Here is a 12271-nt window from a genome sequence, read left to right on the forward strand (position 1 = left end):
CTCATACATGTATACCCAGCCCGCGCCATGCTCGGTGATGTCAGGGGATGGATGGCGGTGTCATACATGTATACCCAGCCCGCGCCATGCGCAGTGATGTCATACATGTATACCCAGCCCGCGCCATGCTCGGTGATGTCAGGGGATGGATGGCGGTGTCATACATGTATACCCAGCCCGCGCCATGCTCAGTGATGTCATACATGTATACCCAGCCCGCGCCATGCTCAGTGATGTCAGGGGATGGATGGCGGTCTCATACATGTATACCCAGCCCGCGCCATGCGCAGTGATGTCAGGGGATGGATGGCGGTGTCATACATGTATACCCAGCCCGCGCCATGCGCAGTGATGTCAGGGGATGGATGGCGGTGTCATACATGTATACCTAGCCCACGCCATGCGCAGTGATGTCATACATGTATACCCAGCCCGCGCCATGCGCAGTGATGTCAGGGGATGGATGGCGGTGTCATACATGTATACCTAGCCCACGCCATGCGCAGTGATGTCAGGGGATGGATGGCGGTCTCATACATGTATACCCAGCCTGCGCCATGCTCAGTGATGTCAGGGGATGGATGGCGGTCTCATACATGTATACCCAGCCCGCGCCATGCTCGGTGATGTCAGGGGATGGATGGCGGTGTCATACATGTATACCCAGCCTGCGCCATGCGCAGTGATGTCATACATGTATACCCAGCCCGCGCCATGCTCGGTGATGTCAGGGGATGGATGGCGGTGTCATACATGTATACCCAGCCCGCGCCATGCTCAGTGATGTCATACATGTATACCCAGCCCGCGCCATGCTCGGTGATGTCAGGGGATGGATGGCGGTCTCATACATGTATCCCCAGCCCGCGCCATGCGCAGTGATGTCAGGGGATGGATGGCGGTGTCATACATGTATACCTAGCCCACGCCATGCGCAGTGATGTCATACATGTATACCCAGCCCGCGCCATGCTCAGTGATGTCAGGGGATGGATGGCGGTGTCATACATGTATACCCAGCCCGCACCATGCTCAGTGATGTCATACATGTATACCCAGCCCGCGCCATGCTCAGTGATGTCAGGGGATGGATGGCGGTGTCATACATGTATACCCAGCCCGCGCCATGCGCAGTGATGTCAGGGGATGGATGGCGGTGTCATACATGTGTGCTCATTGAACTGTGTGTCCCATTGAATTAGTATCCTGGGACATGTAGTTCTGTAAGAGGTTTTTATAGTTCTGGTGTAAGCTGATTTGTTCTCACTATGTTCTTCAGATTTCCGGAATCTTCCTCACAAACCGCACTGAGTGGGTCGGGTGCCAGGGGAGCTGGTCGCAGCTTCGGGGGTACCCCTGCTCCCTATGGAAGCTGTTTCACACTCTGACCGTCCAGGCCGCCAGTCAGCCGGGTGCCCTGGCTAACACCGGTAATGTCTTATTGTCTGTCTGTGCCCTGCCTGGGGCAGTGTGTGTGAGACGGGTGCATGGGTATGGCTGTGCCACGCTGGCCTCTCCAGTGCCGTGCCCACCTGCTGTTGTAGTGTGCGGCATTGACCCCAGAGTCCGCACACAGCCAGGTGCTCTAGAGCTATATTCTAACACTGCACTGATAAGTACTTACAGACGGCACTCTCTCCATACAGCCCTGTGATTGGCCAGTGGCCTGGAGGCTGCTCTCTGCACAACCCTGTAATTGGCTAGAGATCACCTGCTCAGTACAGCCCTGTAACTGGCTGGTGGCACGTAGACTGTTCTCTGTGCAGCCCTGTAATTGGCCGGTGGCCCGGAGGCTGTTCTCTGTGCAGCCCTGTAATTGGCTAGAGATCACCTGCTCAGTACAGCCCTGTAACTGGCTGGTGGCACGTAGACTGTTCTCCGTGCAGCCCTGTAATTGGCTGGTGGCCCGTAGACTGTTCTCTGTGCAGCCCTGTAATTGGCTGGTGGCCGGAGCCTGTTCTCTGTGCAGCCCTGTAATTGGCCGGTGGCCGCGTGCGCCGTACAGCCCTGTAATTGGCCGTTGGCCGCGTGCACCGTACAGCCCTGAAATTGGCTGGTGGCTGCGTGCGCCGTACAGCCATGTAATTGGGCATAGGTACGATAGTTCTAGGTATTCCTGTTGGCATCCCACCAGGCTGTGACCTCAGGGAACATCGGGAAGTAAGTTGATACGGTCTCGCGGGCTGCCTGTGGAGTAGGACTTGTTGCTGAGCTGTTGCGGGGGATTAGCTCGGTAGTGGGTGATATGTGGTCCTGCCCGCCTCGGTCGCCCCATTCCCAGCACAGCTGACAGTCTCTTCTTACGCTGAAAGAATTGGGTCACTTGGAGTCTGCTGGATTATATCTTGGGAAGGTTTTTTCCCCTCTCCTTATATCTTGTTTTAAATCCCATGGAGTAAAAAGCATGCCGCCTCTAATCCCCCCACCACCAGGTAGGGCTTTAATGGCTATTGTCCACTTTAGAGATTAGGGTGAAGTGGAATTGCGGTAGTTGGTGAGGAAGGAGGAAAGGAGGATTATACGATGATACGCGGCAGATGTTCCAGAAGATTCATCCGGGGACTTAGCCAAGAAAAAAACAAAATGAGCCATTTGTCTCTTAACTCCTTCCCCGTCCCTCAGGCGGCAAGGGGCTCTCTGTCTGGGGAGAGGCTGGAGGGGGGGCGCTCTGTCTGGGGAGAGGCTGGAGGGGGGCTCTCTGTCTGGGGAGAGGCTGGAGGGGGGCTCTCTGTCTGGGGAGAGGCTGGAGGGGGGCTCTCTGTCTGGGGAGAGGCTGGAGGGGGGCTCTCTGTCTGGGGAGAGGCTGGAGGGGGGGGCTCTCTGTCTGGGGAGAGGCTGGAGGGGGGCTCTCTGTCTGGGGAGAGGCTGGAGGGGGGCTCTCTGTGTGGGGCGAGGCTGGAGGGGGCGCTCTGTGTGGGGCGAGGCTGGAGGGGGGCTCTCTGTCTGGGGAGAGGCTGGAGGGGGGCTCTCTGTCTGGGGAGAGGCTGGAGGGGGGCTCTCTGTCTGGGGAGAGGCTGGAGGGGGGCTCTCTGTCTGGGGAGAGGCTGGAGGGGGGCTCTCTGTCTGGGGAGAGGCTGGAGGGGGGGCTCTGTCTGGGGAGAGGCTGGAGGGGGGCTCTCTGTCTGGGGAGAGGCTGGAGGGGGGCTCTCTGTCTGGGGAGAGGCTGGAGGGGGGCTCTCTGTCTGGGGAGAGGCTGGAGGGGGGGCTCTGTCTGGGGAGAGGCTGGAGGGGGGCTCTCTGTCTGGGGAGAGGCTGGAGGGGGGCTCTTCGAGGGGGGAGAAGGGGTAATGCTGGAGGGGCTCTGTCTGGGGGGGAAATGCTGGAGGGGCTCTGTCAGTGGGGGGGATGCTGGAGGGGCTCTGTCAGTGGGGGGGGGGTGCTGGAGGGGCTCTGTCAGTGGGGGGGGGGATGCTGGAGGGGCTCTGTCAGTGGGGGGGATGCTGGAGGGGCTCTGTCAGTGGGGGGAGATGCTGGAGGGGCTCTGTCTGGGGGGGGGGGTGCTGGAGGGGCTCTGTCAGTGGTGGGGATGCTGGAGGGGCTCTGTCAGTGGGGGGGGGGGATGCTGGAGGGGCTCTGTCAGTGGGGGGGGGGGATGCTGGAGGGGCTCTGTCAGTGGGGGGGGATGCTGGAGGGGCTCTGTCAGTGGGGGGGGATGCTGGAGGGGCTCTGTCAGTGGGGGGGGGGTGCTGGAGGGGCTCTGTCAGTGGGGGGGGGGGTGCTGGAGGGGCTCTGTCAGTGGGGGGGGGATGCTGGAGGGGCTCTGTCAGTGGGGGGGGGATGCTGGAGGGGCTCTGTCAGTGGGGGGGGGATGCTGGAGGGGCTCTGTCAGTGGGGGGGGGATGCTGGAGGGGCTCTGTCAGTGGGGGGGGGATGCTGGAGGGGCTCTGTCAGTGGGGGGGATGCTGGAGGGGCTCTGTCAGTGGGGGGGGATGCTGGAGGGGCTCTGTCTGGGGGGGGGGGATGCTGGAGGGGCTCTGTCAGTGGGGGGAGGGATGCTGGAGGGGCTCTGTCAGTGGGGGGGGGGATGCTGGAGGGGCTTTGTCAGTGGGGGGGGGGATGCTGGAGGGGCTCTGTCAGTGGGGGGGGGGGATGCTGGAGGGGCTCTGTCAGTGGGGGGGGGGGATGCTGGAGGGGCTCTGTCAGTGGGGGGGGGGATGCTGGAGGGGCTCTGTCAGTGGGGGGGGGGGATGCTGGAGGGGCTCTGTCAGTGGGGGGGGGATGCTGGAGGGGCTCTGTCAGTGGGGGGGGGGATGCTGGAGGGGCTCTGTCTGTGGGGGGGGATGCTGGAGGGGCTCTGTCAGTGGGGGGGGATGCTGGAGGGGCTCTGTCAGTGGGGGGGGGATGCTGGAGGGGCTCTGTCAGTGGGGGGGGGGATGCTGGAGGGGCTCTGTCAGTGGGGGGGGGATGCTGGAGGGGCTCTGTCAGTGGGGGGGGGATGCTGGAGGGGCTCTGTCAGTGGGGGGGGATGCTGGAGGGGCTCTGTCAGTGGGGGGGGATGCTGGAGGGGCTCTGTCAGTGGGGGGGGATGCTGGAGGGGCTCTGTCAGTGGGGGGGGGGGATGCTGGAGGGGCTCTGTCAGTGGGGGGGGGGGGATGCTGGAGGGGCTCTGTCAGTGGGGGGGGGGATGCTGGAGGGGCTCTGTCAGTGGGGGGGGGGGATGCTGGAGGGGCTCTGTCAGTGGGGGGGGGATGCTGGAGGGGCTCTGTCAGTGGGGGGGGGATGCTGGAGGGGCTCTGTCAGTGGGGGGGGGATGCTGGAGGGGCTCTGTCAGTGGGGGGGGGATGCTGGAGGGGCTCTGTCAGTGGGGGGGGGATGCTGGAGGGGCTCTGTCAGTGGGGGGGGGGATGCTGGAGGGGCTCTGTCAGTGGGGGGGGGATGCTGGAGGGGCTCTGTCAGTGGGGGGGGGATGCTGGAGGGGCTCTGTCAGTGGGGGGGGGGATGCTGGAGGGGCTCTGTCTGGGGGGGGGGATGCTGGAGGGGCTTTGTCAGTGGGGGGGGATGCTGGAGGGGCTCTGTCAGTGGGGGGGGGGGATGCTGGAGGGGCTCTGTCAGTGGGGGGGGGGGATGCTGGAGGGGCTCTGTCAGTGGGGGGGGGGGATGCTGGAGGGGCTCTGTCAGTGGGGGGGGATGCTGGAAGGGCTCTGTCAGTGGGGGGGGGGATGCTGGAGGGGCTCTGTCAGTGGGGGGGGGATGCTGGAGGGGCTCTGTCAGTGGGGGGGATGCTGGAGGGGCTCTGTCAGTGGGGGGGGGATGCTGGAGGGGCTCTGTCTGGGGGGGATGCTGGAGGGGCTCTGTCTGGGGGGGATGCTTGAGTTACTTTGAGGTGCACAGCGGATGCAGCCATTTTGTTTCCAGTGAAGGTAAGGTCTCCTATTATCTTGGCAAACAAAATGGCTACCTCAGCGGTGTGCAAGCCACAGGTGCACGCTAATGTAATGACGCCGGATATTCAGTTGGCCTAATGAGTGCCAGAAGATTAAAAAGTCTCGCACAGGCTCCATATTTATCGCTCGTTTACAATCTAATCAGCTTTTTAGCTGTGAAATATATTGAAATATATTCTCATTATACTGCGTCAAGTTTCCGATCATAAATCTCCTGGTTTCCGGGACTCTCCGCCTCCGGAGAATTGCGCGTCTGCGGCCGGAGTCATTAGGTGATTTAATTTTGCTTCTAAAAATTGTTTTCAAGCATTTTTTTAATACTGGCGTTTAATCTGCTGTAATCTCATCAGCCGGCGTCTTATTTATGTGCCTTCCTCCGTCAGGAATATGAGGGCGCGGGGGGGGGGGGCTGTCTCCAGCGAGATGTGCTGATGTCCGGGCCGCTCCTGTGTGGGGGGATGTGGGACACGGCAGAGACACAATGCGGGGGGGGGGGGGGGGGTTTCGCTCGTCATTATGAAGTTGAGGAAATAAGTCAGATCCTGTTTTATTTTGTGTTTGATTTGAGGGAAATTATTAATCGTTTTGACTATTTTAATGGTTTTTTTTTTTCAGATGTAAAAATTCAGGTAATGCAATGTGTGATTATTGAGAACTGTATAGACTGCAGCATCTTTCTTTTTGCTGTACATGGTCTATCCTCTGCGTTTTGTGTGTATGTGGGCGATCAGTCATCTGTAGCGCACTGTGATTATATTAACTTTAATAAGGTGTGCATGGCGCGATATCTGCCACCAGGTCCCGTGCAGCTCTGCTGTGTATATCTGTGTGCGACTGAGCCGACAGGTCCCGTGCAGCTCTGCTGTGTATATCTGTGTGCGACTGAGCAGCCAGGTCCCGTGCAGCTCTGCTGTGTATATCTGTGTGCGACTGAGCCGCCAGGTCCCGTGCAGCTCTGCTGTGTATATCTGTGTGCGACTGAGCCGACAGGTCCCGTGCAGCTCTGCTGTGTGTGCGACTGAGCCGCCAGGTCCCGTGCAGCTCTGCTGTGTGTGCGACTGAGCCGCCAGGTCCCGTGCAGCTCTACTGTGTATATCTGTGTGCAACTGAGCCGCCAGGTCCCGTGCAGCTCTGCTGTGTATATCTGTGTGCGACTGAGCCGCCAGGTCCCGTGCAGCTCTGCTGTGTGTGCGACTGAGCTGCCAGGTCCCATGCAGCTCTGCTGTGTATATCTGTGTGCGACTGAGCCGCCAGGTCCCGTGCAGCTCTGCTGTGTATATCTGTGTGCAACTGAGCCGCCAGGTCCCATGCAGCTCTGCTGTGTATATCTGTGTGCGACTGAGCCGCCAGGTCCCGTGCAGCTCTGCTGTGTATATCTGTGTGCGACTGAGCCGCCAGGTCCCGTGCAGCTCTGCTGTGTGTGCGACTGAGCCACCAGGTCCCGTGCAGCTCTGCTGTGTGTGCGACTGAGCCGCCAGGTCCCGTGCAGCTCTGCTGTGTGTGCGACTGAGCCGCCAGGTCCCGTGCAGCTCTACTGTGTATATCTGTGTGCGACTGAGCCGCCAGGTCCCGTGCAGCTCTGCTGTGTATATCTGTGTGCAACTGAGCCGCCAGGTCCCGTGCAGCTCTGCTGTGTATATCTGTGTGCAACTGAGCCGCCAGGTCCCGTGCAGCTCTGCTGTGTATATCTGTGTGCGACTGAGCCGCCAGGTCCCGTGCAGCTCTGCTGTGTATATCTGTGTGCAACTGAGCCGCCAGGTCCCGTGCAGCTCTGCTGTGTATATCTGTGTGCGACTGAGCAGCCAGGTCCCGTGCAGCTCTGCTGTGTATATCTGTGTGCGACTGAGCCGCCAGGTCCCGTGCAGCTCTGCTGTGTATATCTGTGTGCGACTGAGCCGCCAGGTCCCGTGCAGCTCTGCTGTGTGTGCGACTGAGCCGCCAGGTCCCGTGCAGCTCTGCAGTGTATATCTGTGTGCGACTGAGCCGCCAGGTCCCGTGCAGCTCTGCTGTGTGTGCGACTGAGCCGCCAGGTCCCGTGCAGCTCTGCTGTGTGTGCGACTGAGCCGCCAGGTCCCGTGCAGCTCTACTGTGTATATCTGTGTGCAACTGAGCCGCCAGGTCCCATGCAGCTCTGCTGTGTATATCTGTGTGCGACTGAGCCGCCAGGTCCCGTGCAGCTCTACTGTGTATATCTGTGTGCAACTGATCCGCCAGGTCCCATGCAGCTCTGCTGTGTATATCTGTGTGCGACTGAGCCGCCAGGTCCCGTGCAGCTCTGCTGTGTATATCTGTGTGCGACTGAGCCGCCAGGTCCCGTGCAGCTCTGCTGTGTGTGCGACTGAGCCGCCAGGTCCCGTGCAGCTCTGCTGTGTATATCTGTGTGCGACTGAGCCGCCAGGTCCCGTGCAGCTCTGCTGTGTGTGCGACTGAGCCGCCAGGTCCCGTGCAGCTCTGCTGTGTATATCTGTGTGCGACTGAGCCGCCAGGTCCCGTGCAGCTCTGCTGTGTATATCTGTGTGCAACTGAGCCGCCAGGTCCCATGCAGCTCTGCTGTGTATATCTGTGTGCGACTGAGCCGCCAGGTCCCGTGCAGCTCTGCTGTGTATATCTGTGTGCGACTGAGCCGCCAGGTCCCGTGCAGCTCTGCTGTGTGTGCGACTGAGCCACCAGGTCCCGTGCAGCTCTGCTGTGTGTGCGACTGAGCCGCCAGGTCCCGTGCAGCTCTGCTGTGTGTGCGACTGAGCCGCCAGGTCCCGTGCAGCTCTACTGTGCAGTGATCGCGCGGAGCAAAAGAATTTGTGGGTCCTGGGGACCACTCACTTGAAAAAATGTGGGTCCTACGCCACTATTTCTGGGTCCCATCACATATTATGGGGGATGAGGGCAGAAAGCAGATGGGACAGTGCTGGGGAACAAGGAGAGGGTTAGCTACATCCTATGGAGGGGGTAAGGGAGGGGGTAAGGGTATAAAGCACTTTGGGGAGTACTGGTGGGAAAGGAGGTGATTGACGAGTGATACGGCCACTGAGGAATGATCGGGTCCTGCATTACGCTCTGTGAGTCAGAATCCTGTGTGCACCTCAGTCAATACCATTCCTTAGTATTGGCTGAGGCACACACAGGACTCTGACTCACAGCGTGTCCTGCTGTACCCGGTCTGTTGTCCTCTAGTCATTGCAGAGGGGTGGCACTCGTTATACCGGCAGTCGGGATCCCGGCGCTCAGCATACCGGCACTGGGATCCCGACTGCCGATATATTCACAAATTATCTTCCTCTTGGGGTGTCCATGACACCCCTGGAGGGAGAATATGCGCGCCACCGTGCCTGTAGCTTGGCGAGCGCAGCGAGCCCGCAAGGGGCTCTTTTGCGCTCACCCTGCTGCCAGCATGCCGGCTGTCGGGAACCCAGCGCCATTATACTGGGCGCCGGGATCCCGACAGCCGGCATTTCGTAGTACACCGATTGAAGAGCTATAAATAATTGATACTAATAATGCAATGCCCAGCATGCCCCCAGTAAAAGGCTTTCTCTATTCTAACATGCAGATTTACCTGAGCTACTATCTACAGTATATAAAAACAAAACAGGTCAGGCTGCAGGGGAGGTATGGTTAGATTTAGGCAGCAGGGATGGGGGTGGTTAGGGTCAGACACTAAGGGGGGAGGTTAGTCTGCGGGAACAGAGTGTTAGGGTTATGGAGCAGGGGGATATACCATCTACTCACCCCTGTCTGTATTTTATATATCAGGATTCTGGCATCGGTGTCATGAACGCCGGGATCCCATGCTCTGGCATTACATATTGATTCCCCATAGGCCAGATACACAACCTGCTCAGGCTCCCAGGTGCAGTAACAATCAGTAAGCCTGGGTCTTGTACCTGCACCGTAGCCATAGAGAGCCACAGGTTGCCTCCTCCTGCTGTAAAGGCCAGAGAGGGAGCGAACAGAGCAACATGGGAAAGGGACCTGGGACGGCTGTATGCATGTATGTGCGCCCCGTGGTCACATGAACGGGTGACGGAGCCCCCTTCTGTGACAGCGTCGCCATACCCTGTTACCTGACCCTGCTGTTCGTGCAGTAGTGGGGAGATAGATACGCACCCCCGCAGCGCTACTGAGGACGCAAAGCACACCACAAATACCACTCCCCACCTGCTGTCAGCTATTGCTGGGTCAACCAACAGTCTGGATTTCCACCCTGATATGACTGACACATGATCACGCAGCCTGTATATGGCATGTGCAGATAAACACAGCGCGGTGGTTGTCAATCATCCTTGCCCATGCAGAACCTGCGTGAAGCTCAGAACCAGCCAGTTGCCCATGCTGATACTACTCAGCGCCCAGCCAGAGACACACCAGGGCGCTGAGTAGTATCAGCATCATGCCCATATCAGCATCATGCCCATTGACCGCACTTGCCTGCACGTCTCCCGGGAAGTAAACAACGTGGTACAGCCGCTACCCTCTCCCCCGCGGTGGGCACAGAAGCACGTCATTAAAACTGCTGGGCTCAGCCCCGGCCACCGCCGGCAGCCAGAGCAGCGGGACGGCCTCAGGCGCGCGGAAACATCTCCACACACATGCTCATCACACTGGCCACAGCCCGAAGCAGCAGCTTCACACACACACACACACACTGGCCCCGCCCCCTCTTCTCAGTTACAAGAAGACGGATGCATGCTGCCAGCGGTGAGTGACAGGGGGGACGGCCACTGAAGAATAAGCAGGTCCTGCATGACGCGCTGAGTCCTGTGTGCGCTTCATCCAATAGCATTTCAGTATTGGCTGAGGCGCACACAGGACTGACTCACAGCGCGTCCTGCAGGACCCGCTCATTTTTAAAAAGAGAGTCCCTTGTGTGCTGTAGCGCGTAAAAACGCGCTACAGCGCGTATTTTGCGATCACTGCTGTGTATATCTGTGTGCAACTGAGCCGCCAGGTCCCGTGCAGCTCTGCTGTGTATATCTGTGTGCGACTGAGCCGCCAGGTCCTGTGCAGCTCTGCTGTGTATATCTGTGTGCAACTGAGCCGCCAGGTCCCGTGCAGCTCTGCTGTGTATATCTGTGTGCGACTGAGCCGCCAGGTCCCGTGCAGCTCTGCTGTGTATATCTGTGTGCAACTGAGCCGCCAGGTCCCGTGCAGCTCTGCTGTGTATATCTGTGTGCGACTGAGCCGCCAGGTCCCGTGCAGCTCTGCTGTGTGTGCGACTGAGCCGCCAGGTCCCGTGCAGCTCTGCTGTGTGTGCGACTGAGCCGCCAGGTCCCGTGCAGCTCTGCTGTGTGTGCGACTGAGCCGCCAGGTCCCGTGCAGCTCTACTGTGTATATCTGTGTGCAACTGAGCCGCCAGGTCCCGTGCAGCTCTGCTGTGTATATCTGTGTGCGACTGAGCCGCCAGGTCCCGTGCAGCTCTGCTGTGAATATCTGTGTGCGACTGAGCCGCCAGGTCCCGTGCAGCTCTGCTGTGTATATCTGTGTGCGACTGAGCCGCCAGGTCCCGTGCAGCTCTGCTGTGTGTGCGACTGAGCCGCCAGGTCCCGTGCAGCTCTGCTGTGTATATCTGTGTGCGACTGAGCCGCCAGGTCCCGTGCAGCTCTGCTGTGTATATCTGTGTGCGACTGAGCCGCCAGGTCCCGTGCAGCTCTGCTGTGTATATCTGTGTGCGACTGAGCAGCCAGGTCCCGTGCAGCTCTGCTGTGTATATCTGTGTGCGACTGAGCCGCCAGGTCCCGTGCAGCTCTGCTGTGTATATCTGTGTGCAACTGAGCCGCCAGGTCCCGTGCAGCTCTGCTGTGTATATCTGTGTGCGACTGAGCCGCCAGGTCCCGTGCAGCTCTGCTGTGTGTGCGACTGAGCCGCCAGGTCCCGTGCAGCTCTGCTGTGTGTGCGACTGAGCCGCCAGGTCCCGTGCAGCTCTGCTGTGTGTGCGACTGAGCCGCCAGGTCCCGTGCAGCTCTACTGTGTATATCTGTGTGCAACTGAGCCGCCAGGTCCCGTGCAGCTCTGCTGTGTATATCTGTGTGCAACTGAGCCGCCAGGTCCCGTGCAGCTCTGCTGTGTATATCTGTGTGCGACTGAGCCGCCAGGTCCCGTGCAGCTCTGCTGTGTATATCTGTGTGCGACTGAGCCGCCAGGTCCCGTGCAGCTCTGCTGTGTATATCTGTGTGCAACTGAGCCGCCAGGTCCCGTGCAGCTCTGCTGTGTATATCTGTGTGCGACTGAGCCGCCAGGTCCCGTGCAGCTCTGCTGTGTGTGCGACTGAGCCGCCAGGTCCCGTGCAGCTCTGCTGTGTGTGCGACTGAGCCGCCAGGTCCCGTGCAGCTCTGCTGTGTGTGCGACTGAGCCGCCAGGTCCCGTGCAGCTCTACTGTGTATATCTGTGTGCAACTGAGCCGCCAGGTCCCGTGCAGCTCTGCTGTGTATATCTGTGTGCGACTGAGCCGCCAGGTCCCGTGCAGCTCTGCTGTGAATATCTGTGTGCGACTGAGCCGCCAGGTCCCGTGCAGCTCTGCTGTGTATATCTGTGTGCGACTGAGCCGCCAGGTCCCGTGCAGCTCTGCTGTGTGTGCGACTGAGCCGCCAGGTCCCGTGCAGCTCTGCTGTGTATATCTGTGTGCGACTGAGCCGCCAGGTCCCGTGCAGCTCTGCTGTGTATATCTGTGTGCGACTGAGCCGCCAGGTCCCGTGCAGCACTGCTGTGTATATCTGTGTGCGACTGAGCCGCCAGGTCCCGTGCAGCTCTGCTGTGTATATCTGTGTGCAACTGAGCCGCCAGGTCCTGTGCAGCTCTGCTGTGTATATCTGTGTGCGACTGAGCCGCCAGGTCCCGTGCAGCTCTGCTGTGTGTGCGACTGAGCCGCCAGGTCCCGTGCAGCTCTGCCGTGT

General features: G+C 59.9%; 1 protein-coding gene across 1 annotated transcript in view; it reads left to right on the forward strand.

Moving 5' to 3' along the window:
* QSOX2 (quiescin sulfhydryl oxidase 2) overlaps positions 1–12271 on the forward strand; it is a 73318-nt gene that overhangs the window by 42567 nt on the left and 18480 nt on the right. Inside the window, exon 10 of the mRNA XM_063935830.1 lies at positions 1280–1430. Coding sequence (XP_063791900.1) covers positions 1280–1430 — 151 coding nt within the window. The remainder of the gene's footprint in view (positions 1–1279; positions 1431–12271) is intronic.

The sequence above is a fragment of the Pseudophryne corroboree genome, chromosome 8 (genome assembly GCF_028390025.1).
Source record: "Pseudophryne corroboree isolate aPseCor3 chromosome 8, aPseCor3.hap2, whole genome shotgun sequence".
Classification (NCBI taxonomy): Eukaryota; Metazoa; Chordata; class Amphibia; order Anura; family Myobatrachidae; genus Pseudophryne; species Pseudophryne corroboree.